General features: G+C 32.8%; 1 protein-coding gene across 2 annotated transcripts; it reads right to left on the reverse strand.

Annotated features, from left to right (window-relative positions):
• Positions 1–8,396: 8,396 nt before the first annotated feature.
• LOC112489561 (uncharacterized) lies at positions 8,397–13,446 on the reverse strand. 2 transcript variants are annotated; one of them, XM_048468599.2, is made up of 10 exons: positions 13,232–13,446; positions 12,175–12,531; positions 11,902–11,944; positions 11,661–11,730; positions 11,517–11,562; positions 11,305–11,403; positions 10,731–10,799; positions 10,348–10,531; positions 10,076–10,206; positions 8,397–9,955 (listed from the first exon to the last, which is right to left on the reverse strand). In XM_048468599.2, the coding sequence occupies exons 2-10, from the start codon at positions 12,520–12,522 to the stop codon at positions 8,567–8,569; spliced, it is 2,379 nt and encodes a 792-aa protein (XP_048324556.2). In that variant the 5' UTR covers positions 12,523–12,531; positions 13,232–13,446; the 3' UTR covers positions 8,397–8,566. The 2 variants fall into 2 exon arrangements, with proteins under 2 accessions (XP_048324556.2, XP_048324555.2); XM_048468598.2 differs by having other exon boundaries at positions 11,661–11,739.
• Positions 13,447–13,454: the final 8 nt, after the last annotated feature.

Below are 13,454 nucleotides of genomic sequence, written 5' to 3' on the forward strand. Positions count from 1 at the left end.
ATGTTATAATAAATTACTTACATTTTGATACCTTTTGTTTGAGAATGTTGTAAATTTTGTTTTCAATTTTAAAGCCCATCACAGTAAGCTCTCAACCTTTAATTTGTTACAAATTGAATCATATTTAACTTTTGATTGATAAAGGTTAATGGCCATCCCATGTGAGTTGCACAAGGAGCATAAAATATATATATATATATATATATATATTTTAAGGAAATAGAGGGTATTTGAAAAATGAACAAAAAGTTGGGCAAAAATTAGGGATCTTTCTATAATTTCATGATTTAATTTATATAAAAAAATTGTAGAATTTTTAATATAGTTTTAAAATTTTCATTCTAATACTATCTTCTTTTTTTCAAAAAATTACCTTTTAAACCCACATGGAATGAATGGTTGAGGGTTCAACATGGTGAGTTTTAAAATCAAAATCAAAATTACAATATTTTAAAACTAGAGAGTACTAAAAAACAATTAACATTTTTTTTTGGGTAAAAATCAAAAGATAGTTTTTAAATATTTTTTGAATAAAAAAATCTAGATGTAATAATTGTTTTGATATTATCCAAAACAATCAAAGTATGATGTAGTGGAATTGAGTTTTTTAGTTAGGATTACAATAATTTTGTAATGCAAACAATAACATGATTCAAAGTTGAAACCCACCATGCATTCGATGTAGATGTGAAATGCATAAATCAAACTCAGCTGGATGCACTAATTGTTTCAAGGTAAAATTTCCATATCTCATTTGTACCCACATATACATATATATATATATATATATATATATATATATATATATATATATATAATATAAGAAGGTTAACAAAAGCAAACTTCTTCTTTTCTTTCTTTGTTTTTGTTCGTTTTTCTTTGTTTTTTTTTTTTTTTTTAAATAGAGATGGAATTTGGTAAATAGCTAGATTGATTTAAGAATTTTTTATTTCATTCTTTCTAAGGACATATGTTGTTTCAAAATTGTATCTATTAACCCAAAAAAAAAAAGATATCTACCCTTTTCTTTTTTTCTTTTTTTTTGAAAAGACTGGATCTGCAATTTCTTTTTAAATTTGGAAAAATAGAATTAACGTATATGCATAGTGAACAATAATTTTAATTATTAAAAATTTAAGAGTAATTTTACAAGAATAATAATTTTGAAAATTCAAATAATATAAAGTAAACGTTAAAACACCTTATTTATTTTTTTTGAAATATGTTAATCTGGGGAGGGGGACAGGCACACATTCGTCATTCATGATCACATTAGAAGAGACCAATTAGAACACCGATTTTATGTCACCTTTGACTAAAATTACACAAAGTGTGCAATTATACAATTATTTTTTTTTTAATGTGATGTAATACTTTATGAAACTTTTGCAAAATTTATTTATTTATTTATTTGACCAAAGAGAATAAAAAAAAAGAAAAAAAAGAAAAAAGAGAGAGCTAAAAAATGAAAGAGTGAGGGACATGGATGTAATTTAAGGGAATGAAGAAAGAGTACAAGGAGTTCTCCGCCAGACCAAATGGTGAAGTGAAACCCTATATATATAGGATACCTGTTTTCCACAGATAGTGAAGAGATAGACTTGGAGAGTAGTGCAACACTGTAGACTATGCAGAAGTAAGAGAGAGAGAGAGAGAGAGAGAGGAGAGAGAGACCAGTAGTAAAATGGTCAAAAGAAACCCCACCACCATCACTACTATCTATCCTTTCTCAACACAACACAGAGAGAAGACTACACAGCAGAGGTGAGTTGGATTTTGTATATATGTTACATAACAAAAGCATCTCTCTCTGTTAGTCTGATTCTGATCACCAAAACACTACAAACAGAGCAGCTACCTATACATGAGATCATTATCATATCATATCATACATAGAGCTTCTTGTTTTTCCAAATTTAAACCAAACTATACACTTTATGCCAGACTACTCCTAAGCCCTTTGTGGCTAACACATACACACACACACACACATAACCCTCCTGAAAAATCTCCTGCAAAAAGGGAAAAAAAGAAAAAGAAAAAGAAAATCCCACTCTATCTTTAAAAAAAAAAAAAATATTTATTTGTTATGGTAAATAATGAAAGAGTTGTGATAGTGGATTGCCAGATTTGTGTAGAGAGAGAAAGATGAGAGAGATCTTCAATCGCTTTCCCTTTTTTCTCTGACTCTCACGAAGACAGCGACACTTCCTTCTTCCCTGCTGCCTCTCTAGTCTCCACACCCCCCCTCTAGTCTTTAATAAAATTCCTCTCCGTGATTTTGGCAACTCAAACTTTCTTTCTTACTTAATTTCTTTCTTTTTCATATTTATATATTCATTTTCTCATTCTTTTTATTATTCTTCTTCTTATTTCTTATTTTGCCCCCCCATACAATAATTACAAAATAAATTCCTGCTCTTTCTTTGTTATGGGTGCTTTTTCTTTTCTTTTTCTTCACCATTTAAGAGTTACGGCATGATAGGTGGTCGAAGCATCCGATTTAAGTTGTGTTCCGGAGATACATGAAGCTAGCTTTTCCAAAATTTGTAAGTTTGCAGAAACTCTTTATTTAAAGAGATTTGTTTTCTCTGAATCATATATATATATATATATATACATAATTTCTTTAACATTTAACTAGTTGTTTCTTTGTGCCTTGTACCAATATATCACATTGCTCTCCTTCTGCAATGTCTGAAAAGAAATCTGATTTTAGGTTGGACAGGCAAAGTACTAGACAATATTCAACTTAATTACATAATAAGGTACTGGTTTACATAATAACATTGAAAGCTTTTCTACTGTCTTTACTATCATATATACTTTCTATAGCCAAATATATATAATAAGGTACTGAGATTTACGAAGAATGGTAATGGTTTTTAATCTCTAAGGGGTTTGATATGATGTGATAGTGCCAACTGCATTTCCTTCCTTCAGCATCTCTGTTAACCTCCTTACTGATTTTGTTTGTATTTCCTTTCCTTGGTTTCTAGTACTTAATTAGGGTTAGGGTTCATGCAAGCCAATTTCTCCACTTTGGAAACTCGATTCTCTAAGCCTAGAAGTTTAGAAGTCATGGTAAAGGTAGAATTGGTTTCATTTTATGTTGTGTGTGTTTGTGTATTTTTTATTTTTTATTTTTTGGTTTTTTCGTTTTTCGGCAAAATATAGACCTTTTGCTGCTATCAACATGGATTGCCATTTGGAGATGTAAGATTCTTATCTAACAGATTATAAAATTATGGCAAAAAATTATAGATCATACAATATTATCATCAATTCATGATCCGCAACAATCAAGCAAGAATGAGCCATCCCTCTCCTTTACCATCTTAGTTTGGCCCAGTATTTATTATTTTATAGCCATTTTCTTTTCGAGTTACCAACTCTTAACTCTTTAATAATATGTCTGGATTTGATTGCTTTTGCTTAGTTTCTAGATTTTTATAGTTTTGTTTAATAATCTTGAATATCATCGTCCTTGGTACTTATTAGACATGTTGAAATTGGGACATTAGTGATGGATATCATAAATTATAGGATGGAGCTAGGAGAATTGTCCTTTGTGGATGATTTCATTGTTTAATTAAAATTTTCTTAATTTAGTCTGTATTAATAAGGGTAAAAAATAAAGACCTGAAATCATGATGATTTTGTTTTTCTTCTTTTGTCCCTTTTAGATTAATTAGTATACCATTTTCATTAATTTGTAGTAGTTAATTTTGTTCCTAGTTGAAGAATTTCCATGGATTATATGAATAGTGGGAATTGAATTGATTATTATGTATGAGAGATGGATTAAAAGAGCTTTCTTCAGTCCACTCATGGAAGGGTAAAGGGTTTGGATTGGCTGCCGACTCATTCATTCAAACACAGTAGACAAAGGAGAGTTTGTTTATACTACTGTGAATTGTGTGAATGATGCGGGAGATAATTTCATCCTTTTCTTGTCTGTGCTTGGACTGAAGGGAGCTCCCTTTTTCCGTTTTCTTCAGTCATTCATTTTCTATCATTTGCGCTAATGTATTAATTGCTTATGCCAATTATTATATATATATATATATATATCGCTTGGCCAAAGCAGACTACAACGCTATAGCATTAACTAATTTCTTCATTTTATATAACTACAATTTCATCATCTTCTCAACCGTTTCCACTCTTTGTTTTTTGGTTATGGTACAGTGTTACCTGATCTTGGAAAAATTGATAGCTTAAATTTGTGCTTGCAATTATAAATGAAGATATACTCAGAATTTACTCAAGTTTGTAATTCATGCTTGTCTTCTATGATTTCCAAGCTAGATGACAAACTATTTAGTGTTTGTATAACACAAGAATTTCCAAATTTAATTATCTTCAACCGATCAATTCAGATATATATGTTTTTTTTTTTTTTTTTTTGTCTCTTTGATTTGAAACCCTGTTTATTTTCTCGAATGAGTTGCATGGCATTTCATTCTTTTCCACGAGTCTGGGTTTCTTAGTATCGTGTAGATGGAACTTGAATTGGGTTTCCAATTATCTTTTGGATGGGATTTTTTTATGCCATTTCTAAATGGAAGTCCATTATATTCTTCTTAAGTAAGAAAATTGGGGGGGAAAAAAAAAGAATAAAGAAAAAGTGTGTTTACCTTCAGCACCACAAGGCTTTTATGGAAAGTGCAAGAATCTAAGGACGAGAGAAATATTTTGGATGGATGAGGATGTAGATGGATAAAGATTTCTCACGTAAATATTGGAAAATATGTCCTTTGAAGCTTCCCCTGAATCCTTACTCCATAGCCAAATGGGAATGGGCATTCACTTTTTAGCTGCTTCTCTCTTAGAAGTGTGTATCGTTGTTTTCTTTAATTTGGTAACTTCTTAGAAATGTGTCAACGATGGTTTATTATTATTGTTTTTGTTATTAATATTTATTTATTAAATGTGGAGGTGTTTGCCATAGTAAGGTGAAAAAAGAAAAAAAAAAAGAAAAAAAGAAAAAGGTACTGAAAAGGGTTTTGATGGGATTCTTTGGTTGGGTATGTATTTCTTTTGTAAATTGTGTAGTAGGGGAATTTGGACATGTTACGTGAGGACGTATTTGTCATTGTCATAGTACATTATAAAAACCCGGTTTAAATTTAATACAAAAGATTAAACTTTACGTCTTTGTCAACATGGAGCTTATATAATATGAGGAAGAGCTTTTGTATAAGGGAAAGAAAAAATTATTAGTGAGAAATGGATGGTGGTTGGTTGTCGCTATTCTTTTGGCCAGGTTTTAGCAGCAGCATATAATATTTTATATAATCCCGTGCATATATATTGGGCATCATAAAGCCCGCCTCATGTCCATGTCTAGTGGGGCTAAAACACAGTAGTAGACTCAGTTTAGACAGAGGTTGGAACTTGGAGCTATTCTAGCTTCATTCATGGTTCATTGGCTTTCGTGATGCCCACCCCTGTATGTGTATTATTAATAATGCTAGTAGTATTTTCAGGTATTCCTATTTCCCAACCCTTCAACCCCAGCCCCACATTTAGTTTTTTTATTTTATTGCATGTCATAATCTACATCCTTTTATACGGTTCAAACACTTTGAAATGGACACTATTATATATTTATTTAATATATATTTGGATTCTCTTCTCTAAAACATATCACTTTTCTTTTCAAACTCAGAGCAAAAAAAAAAAAAAAAAAAAAAAAATCACTTTTCTTTTCAAACATGAAGAGCTGGTTGATGGAAGGGTGTGTGACTCTTTACCTTTTATGTAAAGAACCGAATCACACTTTGTCTAAAAGGTCTTGTTCCTATATTCACCAAAAAAATAAATAATAATAATAATAAATAAATAAATAAAGAAAAGAAAGGTCTTGTTCTTATTTTAAAAAAAGAAAATAAAGGTCTTGTTCTTATTTTAAGCAGATTATTGTTTGGGGTAAAAGCTTTTAAGGTCTGGTAAAAGATTACGTTTATTTTGTAATAATCATTAATTGGCATTTGAGGGTTTGTAGATTTTATAATGAAAATGTATGTGGCAGACTGCAGAGGTGTTTGTTTTGGTGTTTTTGAGGAGGTGAAAAACCTATTTGTTTATTGTTGTTGTAGTTATTATTATTATTATTATTTATTTATTTATTTTTACAAAAAAGAGAGTGGCTAGCTAGGAGAAGGACGACGTATCTGTGGTATAAGTCTATGCGTGTGTGTGTATAAAGGACTCAAATGACAATAAAATAAGCAGTTCCTTGGGGGTGTTGAGGCTGCAAGTACAATTGAACTCCATTATTCTATGCTTTTTGAGTAATGCCCCATGTGTTCACTTCCTTCGATAATGTATTTATAAAATTCCTCCTTGTTGGCTCTATTAACCTCTCTCACCTTCTCCGCTGTCTTTTCTCCTAATATATATTTCTATATTATATCATGCAAAACGCATAGTTCCTTTTTTTTTTTTTTTTTTTTTTTTTTTTTTGGTGCGTATGTGTTTGTTCTGTGGTAAGTCTGTTTACTTAACCTATAATCAATGAATGAGCTTTTCAACTTGAAAGAAAGATGCACATTTCATTTATTAAGCATGTTTTGCTGCTTAATGTTGCAGCCTCCATGTGACAAAGATCTATCTATGTGGCTTTCATTTGGATATATTAAGTCACCTGAAAATCCCCCATCTCATATGACATAAAATCATGAGCTCTGCCTTGCCATGTTTGGTTTCTGGTAAGTTGTTAGCTCGAATTAATGTTAAATTGTTAATGAAAGAATAAGAAAAAAAAAATGAAGAAGAAGAAAATCTTGGAAGGATGGGGTGGTAAATACCTATTTATAACATGGGAGGTGCTTTACAGGCATGCAGTTTACTTTTTATTCCCTATGAGAATTCAACACATAGTTTAAACCAAGAAAACAAAAAAAAGGAAGATATTAACGTTCGTGGATATGGGGTACACATGTATATATATATGGACATTCTAGGAAACTGCCATTTACCATCCCACTTGCTTTGGCCTTGTGGTCTTGTTACCAGCAAAAGGTTCCCCCATTGGCTATTGGTTTGGTGCAGCCTAGAAAGCTTTCTCAAAATGGTGAGCTCTTACTGTAGCAATCTTGGAAACCCCCAACTTTGATGGGGAAAAAAAAATCATATTCTAGCTAGCTACTTATCATGGGAAAAAATCTTATATACTTTTTTTTTGGTAACAAAAATAAAAATGTTACATACAAACAATCACTAATAATGGTATGCATATAAATTATTTTGTAAGATGGACATATTATATATTGTAGAGTTTAATGGCACCTAGGTAACCATCCCTTGTACTTAAAAGACTTTCTCCATTTGATGGAGTTTTTTTTTTTTTGGGTAAATAATCCATTGGATGGAGTTTTGCTTTTTCAGAAGCGAAACACGGTCAGTCTTTTCTACAAACTACAAAGAGAAAAGGTCATGAGAATGAGAAACCCCTGTACCCGACCCATATCCAAGTTTAGATTCTGTTTAGCTTTGTTTTTATTGGTTACATAGGATAAGGAACTCATTCCCTTGATTATTAAGTGGGATTCCTTGCTTTGCTTTGCTTTGGCTTCCTTTTCTCTCCAAAGAAGAGAGAGAGATGTAGAGAAAAGAGAACATTGAGAATGACAACTCAGGGAAGGCTTTAACACTGAGTGGTGTGTATGGTTATTTTATGTGGTCCTCATCCTCACTTACCCTAGACCAATGTACAATCAAATTTAACACTAAATTATGTTATGTCTTGGACAAAAGCAAGAAACATTTCCTTTTTCTATTTCTTTTATGGTCATTGGAGGGTTAAGAATTTACTTTGGACTTTACAGGAGAGAACTAATCAAAACTTTGATGATAATATTAACAAATAATTTTTTGTGTAATCACACGACCAAAGGGAGATTTAGATTTCCTTGATTCTGTCTCCAGGGTGAGGTGGATTTGACTAGGACTACGTGCTTTCTGTCTACTCTCCAATCTTTGCTCGGTTTCCATTTTCAAACCAGAATCTTTCTTCTTATTTCATTTTTTTTTTTCCCCAATTTTTTTGTCTTGGTGGTTTGGGAAATTTGATCAAAGCTCGGATAAAACAAGTGCCATTTTTTTATTCAAAAAGGGGGGGGGGGGGGGGGGGGGGGAAATTAGTTTTTTTTGTCTTGGAGATTAACGAGGAATTTAGCATGTACTTATGTACTCAAGCTGCAGTCTCGGCCTAAATGGTCTCCTATGGAGGCAAATGCATTGCCTTCATTTTTAGATAATATGGTACATCTTTTTTAATATTCTGTTTTGCTAATTGTTAAAAATGTTTTCTGCAACGTGGAAGTTTTTCCCGTTTTTGTTTCTTAAAGCATATGCAATCAAGCAGTCAAGCAAAGAGAAAATATAGATGAACACTAAAAACGAAAGAAAGATACTTGAAAAGTACAGAAACTGAGTACACTTTCTCTAAGTTAGATACAGAAGGATTATATAGTTTCATCCAAAGGGTGTTAGAAACTCAAGCTAATATGAATTTCCAAACTTGAGAGCTATTCACCCTTGTGTTGCTAGGACTCACTCACAGCTGGAGAGCCAAATCTGGATGTTGATTGTCCATCAAGGATAGCTGTTGATCAACATGGTAAAGTTGAGATGTGGATCCTGATTGAGGGTATTGATCAATGGCTCTTTCTTGAAGACTATTTGAAGGGTACAGAGGCATTGACCCTTGAGCTGAGGATGGAGATTTCAGTTCTTGCACAAAAGATGTTCCATGGTTCACTGCCTTGTAATCCTCCTCGTAATTAGTCTGCATAAGCAAGTTTGTAAAATTGCATACTGGGCTTTTTGCCCATGTTTCAGGTCGAGTCAGGTCCAATTCCGGTTCAGTTGGTGCAGAGTTTAAGGTCAGTGGAGGCACTGCTAGGGAGGAGAGAGTGGCATGAACCAGCACGCTTTGAAACTTAATATCTTGTGGTGGTATTGGTGGAGGAGAGAAATTTTGTGTAGACAATAAAGCATGCGAAGCCAATAGAACTTGCGAAGCGTACGAAGTTTCTGATGGAAAGAAAGACTGTAATGGCAAGAAATTTGACTTCAGATACTTGTTGCTTTTGGACATGAAATCGATCAGCTTCCTGTGATTTTCATCCGTTTTTGGAGATTGCTGAACTTGTTTCCCTAGCTGTTTGTTAGCATTTGCCATCATATCTATAGCCTTGTATCCTAGTCTTGGAGTCTTTGGTGCCCCTGGACTTGTAGAATTCTCAATCTTGAAGACTCGAAAATGTGATGCTAAGCGAAACGAGTCGTTACGATATTGATGATGATGAGGAATAACATTTTTTCTGTTATAATTCCCTTGGAAATCAATTTTTTCACTGGTCATAACCCGTTGTCCATTCAAGATGTTCAAATTTAAACTTGTATTCGCATACATTTCTTTTCCTTTCAAGATGTCCAAATTCAAACTTGAATTGGCACCGGCAGTATTCATTTCTGTCTGCACAGAATTCTTGCTGCTAAATATCGATCCATTAATTGTTGCATTAGGGTTCACTTTCCCTCCACGATCACTTTCTTTGGAATTCTTGAGAATGTTAAGACCCCCAGTGAAAGAAGCAACATTTCCTGAGCCACTGTTTGAAGCATTGCCATTGACATTGACAACAACGCCTTTCTTGATGAAAGAAATATCTGAAGTCCTGGGTTTTTCACGTAGGATAGTGTTGGGCCTTTTTGGATTATGAACTCTATTTGGATGAACAGGTGGAAGTGGAGCTGATGGTGTAGGAAGCAGAAGATTCTGAGTCTGCATTGTAGGTGTTGAAGGAGTCTGAGACTTGGGCCTTGGTGCTTCGGTTAGAAATCTGCCCAACTTCTTCCGTGCAAACTCTTGTGCTGCTGGTCCTAAACCTTCAGCAAACCGCAAAAGACTTTCTTTGTATGTATAATCTTGATCCTCTATCTACAAACGCAATATGGAGATATATATATATATATATATATATAAGAAATATTACGTCTCAGGTTAAGCTTGTAAAGGTACAAAAAAGATGGCTAGAAAAAGCTGTGTATTGTAACTTACAGGGACAAGTGGCTTGGGTCCATTGTAGATGGATGAAACAAGTAATTCATTCTGAGTGGAAATTGAAGGTTTATAAGCTTTACGTTTTTGCATTTCAGGTAGAGTTGATTTTTTCCTGCCATTTCTTGATCCTGTTCAATAAGCAAAAAGGAATTCCAGATTGGTTTAATTTCCTTTTCAATCCATAACATGAAGTGTAATGCAATTCATCTATTTGGTAGTAACTTTTTTTCTTGAAAGAAATAGCAATTAGAGGTACAGGTTGGTTTTACCAGATTCTGAAACTCCAATTTTCAGTCCACCAAGTTTAGCAAGTTTTGAGCGTGAAGCTTTGGCTTCAACTTGGCGTTTGCTTGCTGGGATTCTTTTGCTAAACAACAAATTTGATTCAAAATTTTCCGGGTCAGATTTTAGAGCTTGGAAAACCCTCTGGCTTAGTTCTTGTATGGCTCGAGCCTGGATAACAAAAACCTCAGTGTGTATATATATATATATATATATGCATTAGTAAATAAAACTGAGACCTCGGGATCATGATTATATAAAATATGAAACATGTATAAATAAATCTCAACATAATTGTATCAATCAGTCACCATATATTGAAAAATGACATAGGAAACAAGAAACAAAAAAATGAAATAAATTTACCAACCTCTTTATAGAATACGGTGGCTGATGAATTGAAATGCATTGCATTGCTAGATATTAGAAGCACATCACGCTGTAGATTAATACACAGAAAAATCAGTGGAAGAAGGTTCATATGGAGTTCCAGAACTAACATAATTAGTACTTGATCAATAAATTAATTGTATGCATCAACCTGCTTCATGCAAATTATGGGAAATTATAGCTAAATGGATTATAATTTTTGTCCAAGAAGATTAAAAGAATATTCCATATTCCCTTTAAGGCTATATTTATGTTGGATATAGAAATATGGAATTTATACATCAGGGGAAAACAAAAATAAAAAATATTTTAATATTCATTGTTGGATAATAAATTACTAGGAAAAAGTCTATATATAATTTAGCAATAATAATGAATTATGAATACATTCCAATTGGATAATAAATTACAAGGAAAAAGTCTATATATAATTTAGCAATAATAATGAATTATGAATACATTCAATTGGATAATAAATTACTAGGAAAAAGTCTATATATAATTTAGCAATAATAATGAATTATGAATACATTCCAAAAAGTTTTATAGCTAACCTCAAATTGTTCCAAACTTGTATACAGTCCTTCCTGAAGTTTAGCCCTCATGGTGCCAAAATCCATGGGCTCTTTGATAATTCTGTAGTAGCTCTCGACCTTGTTTTTTTAAGCAAAAGAAAATAATTACTATTATCAACTACATGGGAGTGAAAAATTGCAAGCATTAATTGAAAGGATGTATAGTTAGAAAGTTCAATGAAAGTTATAACCTCTTCAGGGTTAACAGGCTGGGCAAATATTTCATTTTTGTCTCTCCTACATTAGGAACAATATTCAAGATCAGAAAAAAACCAGTTTCCACATTAGAAAAATCCACATTTTTCCACAATCTTTTTCAAACAAAATTGTTTTACCTTTGCAGAATATCAAGGATAAACTCAAGCATGCATCTTCCAGGCATTCTCCTTGTGGATGGAACAGTTTCTGGATGATCTAAAACAATTCATATATAAATATGTACCAACCATTTTAAGCGTCCCTTTTCTGTAAAATTCTATTAATTAATTAATTAATTCATTTATTTATTTTTATTATTATTATTTTTTCTCTTGAATCCATCATTCCTAATCTACATCAGAAACATAACAGGCTCACCATTTTGGGCAGAAGTATTTTCAGGTTTTGGGTTTTCTCCATCCTGCATACGCAATAAAAATGTAATATATATATATATATAAATATAAGGAAATAGGAGGCATAAAATCCATGTTCCTCATCATCCTTAGCTACGATTCATTCAAACAATATTCAACTATTAGTTTGTATGTACGACATACATAAATTTCATTGCGACTATTTATACATATGTACTGTGCATGCATGAGTAGTAGAGTAGTAGTGTGTGTGACAAAAGAAAGGCAGACTTACCTGTTGAGAAGAAAGGATGGCGAGGTCTCCAAGTTTTTTCCGCTTGCGTCCCTTCTTGGCTGTCTCCGGAGGAGGAGGACGAGGAAGTAGAGCTAGAATTTCAGTCTTAGTTGTTGGCAACACAGCTACATCATCACCATCAAGATGATCAGATGCGACGGTCTTGCCTTCTTTATCTCCAACGTCCTTCTTGTTGACATTGCTATTATTACTAGGGGAAATGGCTGCAGATGAGTGGTTGTTCTTCTGTTTTTCTTTCTTATTCTCTGTCAATGCCGATAATCTGGCACTTTTCCTTCTATATGCTATAATTTCTATTTCATCATCTTCTTTCCACCACATTTTCATATTTACTTCCTGTAATTGTATATGGTTATATATGGTTCAATTTTACTAACAGTTAATGTGCATTTCCAACCTGCTATCTGTCACCAGTATTATTATCTCTTCTAACCGTTACAAAAAGAGAAAAATAAATAAATGGTATTCTGTTGCATGCAAGCAAGCTTAGTTTGACCACTGAAATGGTTCATCAAAATTCAGACCTTTTTCAGAGAAGGATTGGTGGCCAAATTTTGTGTAATTATAAGAAAATAAAAGTAAAGAACACAATCAACCACAGTATCTTCATTTCTCTAAAATCACAGGCCTTGACATGTTGGTCATGGAGGTCTGATTTGACAACCAAGACAACGTCCAAGGTTGTCAAATTCTAGAAGATGTAGATGCTGCTTAAAGGTGTTAATGATTTTGCATGTTAAAAATCGCATTTTGGGTATTCAGACTTCTCAGACAAACATGAATCTACTTTGGCTGCAAGGGAATGCAGAGGAAAAGGGAATACAGAACAGAAAAGTATGAGAGACAAGAATTCCACAACCACATGCTAGATTGACCTAGAAACAATCATTAAAGGGTTAAGGTGATATAAAACTATAAATTAAGGAAGATTGGCTTTGATAATGAAGCGATGAAGAAACTGATTCATAGAGCTGTCTTGTTTGTGAAAACAGTGCATTTCATATACAAACACAAAGCAAAGAAGAGGAAAAATTACCAGATCAACTCTGACTCATACACAAGGAAATGATAACTGCTCACTCGCTGAATGGTAGGATATCTTCCCAAATGGAGAGAAAAACCTTCTTAATTCTTCATTTTAGGTAAGCCTACCATAAACATTTAAGGCATACTCAAGAGTTCACTCATCAAGACTGGTTTTCAACCCTTAAATCTGAAGCTAGGCGCTGTTGTCGGTGGTAAGAGTTAGCGTTACATGC

The sequence above is a fragment of the Ziziphus jujuba genome, chromosome 10, assembly GCF_031755915.1.
Source record: "Ziziphus jujuba cultivar Dongzao chromosome 10, ASM3175591v1".
Taxonomy (NCBI): Eukaryota; Viridiplantae; Streptophyta; class Magnoliopsida; order Rosales; family Rhamnaceae; genus Ziziphus; species Ziziphus jujuba.